Here is a 15,737-nt window from a genome sequence, read left to right on the forward strand (position 1 = left end):
AAATCCACAGTTATATTTATAAATATATAACTTGAACACCTCCAAAAATTTAAAGAAAATAAGTGATTTTTTTAAAGAAACCATTTGCTTTAATTAAACAATGGTTTTCTAGGGTACAAAACTAGTTTAACTTCAATTGCTATTCATTTCATGGTGTTCAGTTCTGTAGTTTCATTGGGAACATTGGAGGCTCAATCCCAATTCAGCCTATAATATAAGCCAACATAAGATCACTTTCGTCCTTTTAATGACACACAATTAAATGCATCTGTGAACACAGAACAGCTAATTATATTAACTGCCTTTGGTTCTGAAAATTATTTCTGCTTCATTCATCCAACTGTAAGGCATTTATACATAATTACAATCACTAATGATATGTTAGCTATTATTTCCCAGATTTAATACCTTAATTAATACATTTAACACAGTAAGTTCAGCAAAATGCCATTCATTCTTTATTTTACCATATGACAAGACATGATAGGCACAGTGCATACATCTACTCAAAACTCCTTCTTAAACTCCACAGGGGAAAGATCACTATTGCCATTTTCACCAGAACCGTAGCTGAGAGGATAAATAACTTATTTTCCTGAGGATTAACAGAGATTTTAAACCAGGACTGATTCCATGGTCTCTTACCACTGTTACTTCTTTCTAATGCAAAACTAGTAAATTGCGATTTAACAAACAAATAGTAAGTTCCTAATATGTGCCAAATATCATGACAGGTTATGTAAAGGGAGCTAAGATTAATAAGACCATATCTTTCATACCTATGCAATTCATTGCCACTGCCTTCATTTTCGATTCATGGACCTACAATGGCTTTCTTTAATATTTTATAAAAAATCTAAATTCATCAGTTATCATCAACATAGTCCATTAACTCTTTCCATACTCTCCATACTCTTCAATTACACTTCACTTGATTCTCTAACACAATTGTGCTATTGAAAATTCTATTTTAATACAGACCCTGTAGTATGATTCGACATTTGCTCTTCCTATTTAAAATTCCTCTGTCTCCATCCTTGCACTTAACTATCAATCTTTTTCCATCCTTTTCCCAAGATCCACTGCCACCAAATAGCCCTTCTGTCTATGCTCTTAAATTGCATCTTTATTCTGCAAAGTTTTATTAGTGTGCATATAGTTTACATGATCTCTTTCTGTTGTTTTGTTCAAGGTCTTTTATTGTTTTAAGTGTATAGAATAAAACCACTCAGAATGAGCTTTACAGCATTTGGATTCTCCATTCCTACCATCAAGTGCCATTTATTTATAGTAGAACTATGCTGTGATTAAATGTCTAGTAGAACTTGTTGTGATGATGGAAATGTTTTATGTTCATGTTTTATGTCTATATGGTAACCACTTGTCACATATAACCAATGGGCATATGGAATGTGGCTAGTGTAACTGGGAAGTGAGTTTAATTTTACTTAATTTTCTTTATTTTCAATTTAAATAGTCACATGTGGTTATCATACTGGCCAGTGCAGTATAAGGGTTTTACAAAATGTGAGTGATGAATAAACTATTGAATTATTTCAAATGAACTAATAATAGTAGATAACTTTTATTAAAGCATCTAATTAGCAACTGAAAGATGAATGTATATAAAGCAGATAGTCATGGATTTTACATGAAAGTATTTTTTCTTTCTTTTTGGATTATTGAATTGCACAACCATTTTTGTGTGTTATGAATAGAAAATTTTGTGAATTCCAGAAACTTTTCTAAATCTTTAAATATGAAAATAAAGTGCACTTTCTCTAGTGAGAAAAGTGAATATTTTTAATTTTTAGATGAAAATTTGTGTCATAGTAGATTGTTCTACAACACTTGGACTAAAAAGACATTTTAATGATATATGAGCTATATGTTAAAAATCACTAAACTGCAATGGATTTAAAATCATAATTCCAACCTGTTTAAAATGGTATTTTAACATATAGCTCATACATCATTAAAATGTAAATTCAAAATCCAGTTAGCGTTCACCTTATAATTCATGGAAAACTACTTTGTTTTCAATTAGCAAGGACAATTATATCCTGAGTTTTGAACTTATTAGCCATGAAACAATCATTGACCTCATAAAGCATCCATCATGCACAATCAGTGGAGGTAAAGTAGGAAAAGAAATAACAAATAATTTTATATGATTACATATACAGGGTGGACTGAAAATACTTGTCAAAGAAGGGAAAGATGGTATCTACTTCTTGAATATAATGGATTCTTTCTTTAATTTACTAGCACTGGCTCACCGAACTGGAAATTTTAGCAATGATCTTTGCTGCTGCCATTCATGATTATGAGCATACAGGAACCACAAACAACTTTCATATTCAGACAAGGTAAGTTTGAAAAAATATGAACTTTCATTAGTTAAAATTTGAAATTTATTTTTCTGTATATTAGTTACGTAAGAGGATTTTTTTAAAAATAATAAAGATTCTAATAGAATAGGTGTAATGAATTTTTAGCAAAATTTCTTAAGCTGCTAACACTTGGATCAATCAATGGCTATTTTTCAAGAATCTTGTATGTAGTATTTTGTGGTATATTTAACAATTTAAAGAACATAAACTGTTTAGGACAATCTATCTCTGCCCAGATCTTACACTGTGAACTACCACACAAGTCAGACATCTATTCACTGAGAAATCCTGCAACATAATGCTTATGGTACTGGTTTGGTATCATTATGTATTTGAAAAAAATAAAATTGTACTTCTGAAAAAAATTGCAAAAATGAAAGAAAACTCATTTTCAGGTCAGCATGAAGTATTAAATTTAAAATAATTAGAAAATAAAATTTTTTACTGATGGTTACAATGGGAGCTATTTAAATTAAAATACCAGAGTGAAAGTCTGTTAGTCTGTTAGGTCTGCCATAACAAAACACTACAAAATGGGTGGCTTAAACAGCATGAATTTATTTTTTCACAATTATGGATGCTGCGAATATAAGATCACAGTGTCAGCTGGCTTGGTTTCCTCTGAGGCTGTTCTTCTTGACTTAGAGACAACACCCTTCTTGCTGTGTCTTTACACGGTCTTTTCTCTGAGCACATGCACCCCAGAGTCTCTTTCTCTTCTTATATGGACACCACTCATATTGGACTTGGGCCCCACTCTTGTTAGTTCATTAACTTTAATTACACCCTTAATAGTCCTATCTCCAAATACAGACACACTGAAGGTTAGGGCTTCAACATATGAATTTTAGAGCAGACACAATTCAGTCTATAACTGAGAGTTACCCTAAATTCTTTTTAGTTAGAGAAGTCAGTATCTGAGAAGCAGGATTTGGTCTAGGGTCTAGGCCATCAAGATCCAATTTACATTATATGTGTGGGATCCTGAAGTTTCTCTTTCACTAGTCAGGATGCTTAATAAGGAGATAATGTTAAGAGCTGATGTCTTTCTGGAACCACTGTATAAATCTCCATTCTTGTTAAGGAAAGATTAAAACCTTTTTTTTTTTTTTCTAATTAAGAGACTTTATTTCTTAGAGCAGTTTTAGATTCATAGAAAAATCGGACAGGAAGCACAGAGTTCCATGTGCTTCCTCCTGCTACCCTAAAGTTTCCATTGCTATTAACATCATACACTGGTGTGAGATATTTGTTACAATTGATTAACCAATATTGATACATTGTTATTCACTAAGATCCATTGTTTACGTGAGAGTTTACTCTGCATTATGGGTTCTGTGGGTTTTGACAAATGTATAATGTCATGTATCGACCACTACAGTATCACACACAATAGTTTTACTACCCTAAAAGTCTCCTGTGTTTCATCGATCATTCCTCTCTTCCTGCCCCTTTACCTCTGGCAACCACTGGTCTTTTTAATGTCTCTTTAGTTTTATGTTTTCCAAAATGTCATATAGCTGAAATAGTACAGTATACAGTTCTTTCAGACTGGGTTCTTTCACTTAGAAGAATGTGTTTAATGTTCCTCCATGTCTTTTCATGGTTGACAGCTTCTTTCTTTTCTTTTCTTTTTTTCTTTTTTTTTTGTTTTTGAGACAGAGTTTCGCTCTTGTTACCCAGGCTGGAGTGCAATGGCGCGATCTCGGCTCACCGCAACCTCCGCCTCCTGGGTTCAGGCAATTCTCCTGCCTCAGCCTCCCGAGTAGCTGGGACTACAGGCGTGCACCACCATGCCCAGCTGATTTTTTTTTTTTTTTTTTTTGTATTTTTAGTAGAGACGGGGTCTCACCATGTAGACCAGGATGGTCTCGGCCTCCCAAAGTGCTGGGATTACAGGCGTGAGCCACCGCGCTCGGCCCGACAGCTTATTCCTTATCACTGAATTCTATTCCATTGCATACCATAGTTTGTTTATCTATCCACCTATTGAAGCAAATCTTGGCTGTTTCTAAATTTGCGCACTTACAAATAACACTGATATAAGCATACATGTGCAGGCTCTTGTGTGGTCAGTTCATTTGGATTTTTTTTTTTTTTTTTTGAGACGGAGTTTCACTGTTGTTACCCAGACTGGAGTGCAATGGCACGATCTCGGCTCACTGCAACCTCCGCCTTCTGGGTTCAAGCAATTCTCCTGCCTCAGCCTCCCGAGTAGCTGGGACTACAGGCACGCACCACCATGCCCAGCTAATTTTTGTATTTTTGGTAGAGACGGGGTTTCACCTTGTTGACCAGGATGGTTTCAATCTCTTGACCTCGTGATCCACCCGCCTACCAGGATGGTTTCAATCTCTTGACCTCGTGATCCACCCACCTCAGCCTCCCAGAGTGCTGGGATTATAGGCGTGAGCCACCATGCCCGGCCCATTTGGATTTTTAATAGATATATTTTTAACCAACTGATTTTCCAGATGTGGGGAGTTATTGTTTGATGTGGGGAATATAGAAACAGTTTATTAAAATATTAGACAGTTTAGAATTTAAGGGACCCTAAGATGAGTGAGATCCACAGTACAGATCATCTGGTCTAATTTCCATCATCTAAGAATAGAAAATGAAGACCTCAAGAGGTGAAGTGCAGCAAATGCAAAACAATTGAAATCATAACACGGTAAAAAAAAAAAAAAAAAGAGGTGAAGTGACCTGTCTATATGTACCTGGTCAGGTGATGGCAGTGGCAGAATTGAGAAGTGAGAAGACTGACACTCACTCTCAATCCAGCTCCTTATACAACTCTGCTCCCATGGCCAGAGACAAGAGACAGTCACATGATAATTCCAACCTGTTAAAACCTGAAATGGGGTGGGCTTACACATTGTAGCTTTTTTATGGAGACAGCAGAAGACTTGCAATTCAAAGACAGAAGTGTTGGGGAGGACATTCTGTGTATCCCTAGAATGGAGGAAATCCCGGGGTCCCCTAGATTGACATAGATTGAAGGAAAAAGGAAAACCTCCGAGTTTGGTTATGTAGCAGAAATGTTATGTATCTGCCCATATTTGCAGGGCATAGGGAGTTTTTTTGCTTTCATTTGTATTAAATGTCAAAGGGAAATAAGACCTTGCAGATCATTTTTGCTGACCAAAGGCTGTCTGTATCCACTGGATCCACAACATGGAGGATTTTAATTAAAGATCTCTTATTAGGGAGCTGGGCTCTGTACAGGAAAACAGCTCCAAAGATTTGAGAAGAAAGCAAGTGATTTGTTATCAGTGAATACTAGCTGCCCTTTCGACTTTGAAGTAGGCCAATGGGCTGGCCTCTCCCAACAGCAGTGTTAGATCATTACTCCAGCTTTCCCCTTTTACTATTCATCTACAACTGGATGAAATGTCCTGATTTACTTACGCATTCACTGTGGAGAAGGAGGAGGAGGAGGTGGAGGAAAGGAGAGGGATAACAAGGAAGAGGAGGACAAGGAAGGGTACATGGGGGCAGAGAAGAAGAAAGAAGAATCATATATTTTCTCAAATTATGTTTTAAAACTCTGTATAAAAATGGGAAAAAAATTCTCTAACAGGGTCAGTTATTTAATGGATTAACTCTACATGAACTTGAAAATTCCATGAACCAAAATATTGTAATGAGCAAAATGCAACAATATAACATGATTTTTAACTCTCACTATTGCCTTCACATTTTGTCCAAGAAGAAATAAGGTCATATGTCATTGATATCAGTAATTCTATTTGATTTTATATTATTCATTGTTACTTGGATTAAGAGTGTTTTTCTAATCTGGAAACCAATTTACTACATAATGCAAAATGGCTAAAATGCGATTTGGAACATAGGGCAAGGCTAGATTTGAGTTAAATGCAGATATTATAATGCACGAAATCCTTGAAAGTGTAAATAAATGGAAATAATTTCCTCTTTGTGAAAAGAAAATGCCAGGCTACATGTTACCATGGATACTGGATGTTGTTCAGAGTCTGTTCTTTTCTTAGCAGTCAAAGACCATCTCAAACATTAGACCATGCTGCATTCTCAGCATCCTTGTTAGCTTTATGAGACAAAATCATGTACACTTTGCTACAATTAAATCTGGTTCAAAAACACATCTTAGCTTGTTTCTGAAAGGGTAGATGGTGATACTTGGAGCCATATCATGCATGTAATAACCCTGACAAAACTGCTATGACTAGATTTGGTGCCATATAGTGCAGACGTTACTGGAAAATCACAGTTTTCTCCATGATCTCAGCAAACTTCTGGAAATGCATACAGTGTTTTGCTTGGGCAAGATCTAGTTAATTATCTCTTCAGTAAGAACTACACATATGTTTTGCTAGTAGAGATTTCTGTATATCGTGGTATGATTATTGATTTTAGGCCTTAACTAAGATTATTAAAAGGAAATCTATTTTAGAAATATGTGCTATAAGCTAAAGCCATATGTCATTTCACTTTGATGATAGTGATAGAAACAAAAAAAGAAAGTAACTATTCTAATGCCTGGTAGGTCATTTATCATATGTTGGATGAATAATAAGCTTAGTTATCTGGCAGATTATCAGATACAGATCTTAAACAGGTTACTTTTATTAAATGCCAGATTTCTATAGTTTTTGGTTTTTGTTGTTGTTTTTAAATAGTTTTTACTGTGTACATTTATGTTATATAACATGGTATTATGAGATACACATAGAGAGGAAAATGATTATAGAGAAGCAAATTAATATATCTGTCATCTCACATAGCTACCCACTTGTGGTGGTGGTGTTGTTTTAGTGGAAACTTTTGTGTATTATTTTGTCCTTGTCTACTCTATGATAAATAAATATTCAGTGGCAGGGCCAGTGCTAGGTTATAACTAGGACTTTACACACTGAAATGCCTGAAACGGTAAGTCTGAAGTGAGGCAGTTTTACACCTTACAGCCTAAGTATCTACGAAGAGACAGGAGAGTGAGAGAAGCCTAGGTGTTGGATAAGTTGTAGCAAACTTGCTACACATTTTAACTTGACTTTCTTTTTTGCTATTTTTGCTGCCAACCTTCAACTTGCCAACTAATATGAGTGAGTTTGCCATTTTAAAACATTGAACCTATTGGTTTTGCTTCCATTCCACACTTGCATAATGATCTAGTAACACAGGAGAATAGAGGAAGGAGAAGCCCATGTTCCATTATACAGATCTGAGAATGCTTGAAATATTTCAAACAATGTTAGAATACCAAATTCATCAATGGAACTTGAAGTATATACATTTATTTGATAATCAAATTATATTAAAATACAGAGAGGTGAAAAATGAAAACCTTCCCTTGATGTCTTAATCATTTTAAAAATAAAATGTACCATATAAATGGGTTAGGAAGCATACCTTTTTTTTTTTTTTTTTGAGACGGAGTTTCGCTCTTGTTACCCAGGCTGGAGTGCAATGGCGCAATCTCGGCTCAGTGCAACCTCCGCCTCCTGGGTTCAGGCAATTCTCCTGCCTCAGCCTCCTGAGTTGCTAGGATTACAGGCACACGCCACCGTGCCCAGCTAATTTTTTGTATTTTTAGTAGAGACGGGGTTTCACCATGTTGACCAGGATGGTCTCGATCTCTTGACCTCGTGATCCACCTGCCTCGGCCTCCCAAAGTGCTGGGATTACAGGCTTGAGCCACCGCACCCGGCCTGAAGCATACCTTTTAAGTTTTCTTTAAAAATGATTTTCTCCATCTTAATTTTAAAGCAAAAGGACCTATAACATTCAATTTTAATCACGACATTACAGCATTATAAGAGAGAAAAGAACTAGAATAGTAAATAGATCAAATGATTTTCATCATCCCCTTCACCTACTACTAAAAGTAATTTTAGTTTAAAGGAACAGGGATGGTAATCAACACTCTTGAATGGGTACAAAGGGGTTTGTTCATTCCCTGATTGAATGAAGACGTTAGGTAATTTTATTCTTTTTGATATATTTAGAGTATTCTGCAGGTGTCTGGATTACAAAGGAAAAGGAAAAGGCATAAACACATTTAAACTATAATAATGAGAATTAAAAGAAAACTAAGCACCACATCCAAGTGGGATTTATCCCAGGTTTGCAAGTCTGGTTCAACATTTGTAATTAAATTAATAATAATCTATCACATCAACAGGCTACAGAAAAAAAATCACATGATCTTATCAATAAATGCAGAAAAAGCATTTGACAAAACATTCCAATCCACATTCATGCTATACACTCTAAGAATAGAGAGGACTGGCTGGGCGCGGTGGCTCACGCCTATAATCCCAGCACTTTGGAAAGCCAAGGTGGGTGGCTCACGAGGTCAAGAGATTGAGAACATCCTGGTCAACATGGTAAAACCCCGTCTCTACTAAAAATACAAAAAATTAGCTGGGCATGATGGTGCACGCATGTAGTCCCAGCTACTCGGGAGGCTGAGGTAGGAGAATTGCTTGAACCCAGGAGGCGGAGGTTGCAGTGAGCCAAGATCATGCCATTACACTCCAGCCTGAGTAACAAGAGTGAAACTCCTTCTCAAAAAAAAAAAAAAGAAGAATAGAGAGGACCTTCCTTAACTTGATAAAGAATATCTATACCAGAGTAGAATTATGGTTACCAGGGACTGGTGTGGAGGTAAAAGTTATGAAGATGTTGGTCAGAGGATACAAAATCTTAGATAGATAGGAGAAATAAGTTCAAGAGATTTGTTGTACAATGTGGCAACTAGAATTAATAACAATGTGTTGTATTCTAAAAGATTGCTAAGAGTAGATTTTAAGTGTTCTCACCTCAAAAAATAAGTTGTGAAGTAATACATATGTTAATTACCCTGAGTTAGTCATTCCACTGTGTGTGTGTGTATATATACATATATATATATATATATATATATATATATATATATATAAAAAGAGAGAGAGAGAGAGAGATGTAGTGTCAAGACATCATCTTGTACATGATAAATAGATATAATTTTATTTGTCAATTAAAAAGTAAATAATTGGCTGGGCACGGTGGCTCATGCCTGTAATCCCAGCATTTTGGGAGGCCAAAGCAGGTGGATCACAAGGTCAAGAGATCGAGACCATCCTGGTCAACATGGTGAAACCCCGTCTCTACTAAAAATACTAAAAAAATTAGCTGGGCACGGTGGTGCGTGCCTGTAATCCCAGCTACTCAGGAGTCTGAGGCAGGAGAATTGCCTGAACCCAGGAGATGGAGGTTGTGGTGAGCTGAGATAGTGCCATTGCACTCCAGCCAGGGTAACAAGAGTGAAACTCTGTCTCAAAAAAAAAAAAGTAAATAATTAGAAATATTGAATATCTATTCATAGACAACCTACAGCTAACATCTTACTTAATGGTGAAAAAGTTGAGGTCTTCCCACTAAGACTTGGAACAAGGCAAGGACATCCCCTCTCACAACTAATTTTTGTAGCATACTGGAAGTCTTAGATAATGCAATACAACTAGGAAAGGAAGTAAAAGGTATGCATCTTTTCCGTGTAGGAAATCTGAAAGAATTGACCAAAAAACTCCTGGAACTAGTAAGTGATTAAAGCAGGGTTGCAAGATCCAAGGTTAATACACAAAAGTCAATTGCTTTCATAGATACCAGCGATAAACAAATGTAATTTGAAATCGAAACACAAATGCCATTTGCATTAGCACCACTTAAAATTAAGTATTTTGGTATAAATGGAACAAAACATACAAAAGATCTTTATAAGAAAACTATAAAACTCTGATGAATGAAATAATACATGGACAGATATTTCATGTTCATGGATAAACTCAAAATTGTCAAGGTGTCAGTTCTTCCCAACTTCATCTATAGATTTAATGCAATCCCAATGAAAATATCAGCAAGTTATTTTATGATACTGACAACATGATTCTAAAGTTTGTATGGAGAGACAAAAGACTGAGAATAGCTAACACAATTTTAAAGGAGAAGCACAAAGTTGGAGGACTGACACTACCTACCTGTAAGACTTGCTCCAAAACCACAGTAATCAAGACAGTATAGTATTGGTAAAAGGACAGAAAAATAGATCAACAAAAACAGAATAGAGAGTTCAGTAATTAATCTACAAAAAATATAGTCAACTGATATTTGACAAAGGGGTAAAAGCAATACAATGAAGCAAAAATAATATTATCAATAAATGGAGCTAAAACAACTGGACATCCACACGCGAAAGGAAAAAGAAAAAAAGAATCTAGACAGAATGCTGTGGTGTGAATGTGTTCCCCAGAATTCATATGTTTCAAACTTAACTCCCAGTATAACAAGGTTGGGAGGTCAGGCCTAATGGGAGGTATTGAGGTCATCAGTATTCTGTCGTTATAAATAGATTAATGCCATTATAAAATGGGGCTTGATAGAGAGGTTTTGCTCTCTTACACTCTCGGCCCCTCTGCTATGTGACACTTTCCACCATTTGGTGATACAGCAAGAAGACCCTCACAAGATAATGGCATGTTGATCTTTGACTTTCCAGTTAACAACTGTAAGAAAAAAATTTCTTTTTTTTAAATAAATTACCCAGCCTCAGGTATTCTGACACATCAGCATAAAACACACTAAGATACAGGCCTTCCACCCCATAGAAAATTAACTCAAAATGTTTCTCCAACCCTTTGTTTTGACTCTTTGTGTATCTTTGGATATACCATTAGGTTTTGGCTGTATCTTTTGATTGGGGGATTTAGTCGATTTAAATTTAGGGTTACTGCCATTTGATGTTAACTCGCTATTTTATCCATTCGTTGATGTAAATTCTTCTTTCTGTTGATGCTTTTTACTTTTTGGTATATTTTTAGAAAGGCTCATACTGGTTGTTCCTTTCTATGTATAATGCTTCTTTCAGAAGTTCTTGTAAAGCTGGCCTGGTGGTAATAGAATCTCTGAGTACTTGCTTGTTCATAAAATATTTTATTTTTCCTTCAATTGTGAAGCTTAGTTTGGCAGGATATGAGATTCTAGGCTGAAAGTTCTCTTCTTTAAGCATGTTGAATATTGGCCCCCACTCTCTTCTGGCTTGTAGGGTTTCCACTGAGAGATCTGCTGTAAGTCTAATAGGCTTCCCTTTATGGGTAACCTGGCCTTTCTCTCTGGCTGCCCTTAGTATTTTCTCCTTCTTTTCGATCCTGGTGAATCTAACGATTATGTGCCTTGGGGTTGCTCTTCTTGAGGAATATCTTTGTGGTGTTCTCTGTATTACCTGGGGTTGAATAGTGTCCTGCTTTGCTAGATTGGGAAAATTTTCCTGGATAATATCCTGAAAAGTATTTTCCAGCTTGGATTCATTCTCTCCATCACATTCAGGTACATCAATCAAACGTAGATTGGGTCTTTTCACATAGTCCCATATTTCTTGGAGACTTTGCTCATTCCTTTTCATCCTTTTTTCTCTATTCTTGTCTTGTCGTTTTATTTCATTAAGTTGGTCTTCGAACTCTGATATCCTTTCTTCTGCTTGATCCATTCTGCTATTTAAACTTGTGCATATTTCACTAAGTTCTCATGTTGTATTTTTCAACTCCGTTAGTTCATTTATATTCCTCTCTATGTTGTCTATTCTTTTCAGCATTTTGTCAAACCTTTTTTCAAAGTTCTTAGTTTCTTTACATTGGGTTAGAACAAGTTCTTTTAATTCCCAGAAGTTTCTTATCATCCACCTTCTGAAGCCTACTTCAGATAATGGAACACAGTCCTTTTCCATCAGGGCTTGTTCCGTTGCTGATGAGGAACTGCAATCCCCTGTAGAGGGGTTCTGATTTTGGGTATGCTCGGCCTTCTTAGGCTGGTTTTTTCCCTTTATTCTAAATTTATCCATCTATCATCTTACAGTAACCGCCTTTCTAATTAGGTTTCCGAGTCGACGTCCAATTTATTGATTCCCAGTGCTGGGATTCAAGCAACCCACTGTGCCAGCCAAAATAGCAGCAATAAGACTGATGGTGCTCTTCTGCCTGGGAATCTCTGGTCTGGCTTCCTTCTTGAGTCCACAACAAGCAGCTCTGCTTTTCTGGAGCTCTAAACACCGGTCAGTAAGGGTACCAGTCCCGTTTACTCTGCATGAAGAGCTGCCGCGCTAAGGTGCTGGCAAAACTGCTGTGCTGGCCACAAGAGTCGCGCTGGCGACCCGTGGGGCTCCTCCACTAGAAATCTGCTGGTCCGTGAGCGACGAAAATTTGTCTGAAAGTGTGGCGTCCTCTCGTTCTCTGAGCTTTCACTGGGAGCTACAATCCTGAGCTGTTAGTGATCAGCCATCTTGGGTGATCTCCATTTACCAACCAAATGGAGAGCAAAAATAAATAAATAAACAAAAAGCAGGAGTTGCAATTCTCACATTTGATAAAATAGATTTCAAAGCAACAAAAATACAGTGGTAAAAGGATCAATGCAACAATAAGAGATCTTAATACCCAGATACATAAGACCCATAACGAGATTTAGACTCAACGAGACAGAAAATTAATAAGGATATCCAGGACTTCAGCTCAGATCCGGAACAAGTAAACTCAATAAATATTTATAGAGTTCTCCATTTTAAATACACAAAATATTGATCGGCCATTATTAATACCCATTTTTAGAATGAAGCAATATTCCTGTTCTCTCTCCCTCTTTTTCTTCCTCTTTCTTCCTCTCCTTCTCTCCTTTTTTTACTTTTCAACATCCTAGGTTCTCACAAAAAAAAAAGAAAATTAACTCAAAATGGATCACAGACCTAAATTGAAAACAAAAAACTATAAAATTCTTAGAAGATTACATAGAAAAATCTAGATGACTTTGGATTTAGTGATGACTTTTTAAATATAATATCGAAGGTGCAACATATGACAGGATTAATTGATGTTGGATTTCATTAAAATTAAAAAAGTGATGCTCTACCAAAGACACTATCAATTAACTGAAAAGGCAAGCACAGACTTGAAGAAAATATTTGCAAAGAACATCTGATAAAGGACTATTACCCAAAATATACAAAGAATGCTTAAAACTCAACAAGAAAACTATCAACCAAATTTAAAAATGGGCCAAAAACTTTATCAGACACTTCAGTAAAGAAGATACACAAATGGCAAATAAGCATATTAAAAGATATTCCATATCGTGTCATCAGAGAAATCCAAATTGAAAGAATGAGCTACCAAATAGATCAATAGACAATATATACCTATTAGAATGGCCAAAATCCTGAACACGAACACCACCAAATGCTGGTAAGAATGGAGCAGCAGGAACTCTCATTCATTGTTGGTACGCATGAAAAATGGTATAGCCACTTTGAAAGACAGTTTAACAATCTACTACAAAATTGAAACTACTCTTGCCATATGATCCATGAATTGCACTCCTTGGTATTTTCTCAAAAAAATTAAAAACACATTCACACAAAAACCTGCACACAGATACTTAACAGCAGCTTTATTCACAATTGCCAAAACTCAGAGACAAGCAAGGTGTCCTTCAGTAGGTGATTGGATAAATAAACTGTGGTATATGCAGACAAGAAAACATTGTTGCTACAAGGAAGTTAGTGATCAATCTGTGAAAAGACATGAAGAAAACTTGAATGCATATTACTAAGTGAAAGGAACCAATTTGAGAAGGCAATTGTATTAGTTTGTTCTCACACTGCTATAAAAAGCTACCAGAGACTGGATAACGTATAAAGAAAAGAGATTCAAGACTCATAGATCCACATGCCATACAGAAGTCATGGCTGGGGAGGCTGGGAGGCCTCAGGAAACTTACAATTACAGCAGAAGGGTGAAGGGGAAGCAAACATGTTTTCACATGGTAGCAGGAGAAGGAATGAAGGGGGAAGTGCTACACACTTCTCAGCAACCAGATCTCATTATCATGAGAACAGCAAGGGGTATATCCACTCCCATGATCCAATCACCGTCTACCAGGTCCCTCTACCAATACTGGGGATTAAAATTCAACATGATATTTGGGCTGGGGACACAGAACCAAACATATTATTTGATATGTTTGGCTCTGTGACCCCTTCCCAAATCTCATGGTGAATTGTAATCAACATTTGGCTCATAATATGGTTTGACTCTGTGTCTCCCATCCAAATCTCATGTTGAATTGTAATCTCATAATTCTCACATGTTGTGGGAGGACCCGGTGGGAGATAATTCAATTGTGGAAGGGGTTTCCCCCATACCCTTCTCGTGGTAGTGAGTAAGTCTTATGAGATCTGATGGTTTGATAAGGGCAAACCTGTTTCGCTTGGTTCTCATTCTCTCTCTTGCCACCACCATGTGAGACTTGCCTTTCACCTTCCACCATGATTGTGAAACCTCCCCAGCCATGTGGAACTGTAAGTCCAATAAACTTCTTTCTTTTGTAAATTGCCCAGTCTCGGGTATGTCTTTATCAGCAGCATGAAAATAGACTAATACTTTATTTCACTTCTGACCCCTCCTCAATCTCATATCCTTCTCATATTTCAAAACCAATCATGTCTTCCCAACAGTCTCCCAATGTCTTAACTCATTTCAGCATTAACTCAAAAGTCCAACTCCAGAGTCTCATTGGAGACAAGCCCTTTCTGCCTATAAGCATGTAAAATCAAAAACAAGTTAGTTACTTCCAAAATACAATGGGGGTACAGACATTGGGTAAATGCTCTTATTTCAAAAGGGAGAAATTGGCCCAAACAAAGGGACTATAGGCCCCATGCAAGTCTGAATCCCAGCAGGACAGTTATTTAATCTTAAAGCTTCCAAATAATCTTTTTTGACTCCATGTCTCACATCCAGGGTATGCTGATATAAGAGGTGTGCTCCTACAGGCCTTGGGCACTCCACCTCTGTGGCTTTGCACAGCCTCCATGGCTGCTTTCACTGGCTGGTGTTGAGTGCCAGTGGCTTTTCCAGGTGCACAGTGCAAGCTGTTGGTCAATTTACCATTCTTGGGTCTAAAGGACAGTGGCTGATATGGTTTGGCTCTGTGTCCCCACCAAATCTCATCTCAGTTTGCAATCCCCATGTTTCGAGGCCTGGTCCTGGTGGGAGGTAATTGGATCATGAAGACAGCTATCTCCATGCTGTTCTCATGATAATGAGGGAGCGCTCATGAGACCTGGTGGTTTTAAAGTGGTAGTATTCCCCCTGCACTCTCTCTCTCTCCTGTTGCCTTTTAAGATGTGCCATTTAAGAAGTTCCAGTTTCAGGTCATTTCTTTCTTTATACAAATGAGCATAGGCTTTTAGAAGCAGCCAGGCCACATCTTGAACACTTTGCTGCCTAGACATTGCTTCCACCAGATGCCTTAAATCATCTCTCTCAAGTTCAAAGT

General features: G+C 36.9%; 1 protein-coding gene across 19 annotated transcripts in view; it reads left to right on the forward strand.

The window, feature by feature from the left end:
• PDE1A (phosphodiesterase 1A) overlaps positions 1 to 15,737 on the forward strand; it is a 531,703-nt gene that overhangs the window by 451,280 nt on the left and 64,686 nt on the right. For all 19 annotated transcript variants that reach the window (XM_054257407.2, XM_078327200.1, XM_078327201.1 and 16 more), the window contains one exon: positions 2,269 to 2,369. In XM_054257407.2, coding sequence (XP_054113382.1) covers positions 2,269 to 2,369 — 101 coding nt within the window. The remainder of the gene's footprint in view (positions 1 to 2,268; positions 2,370 to 15,737) is intronic.

Source organism: Callithrix jacchus, chromosome 6 (assembly GCF_049354715.1).
Source record: "Callithrix jacchus isolate 240 chromosome 6, calJac240_pri, whole genome shotgun sequence".
Lineage (NCBI taxonomy): Eukaryota > Metazoa > Chordata > Mammalia > Primates > Cebidae > Callithrix > Callithrix jacchus.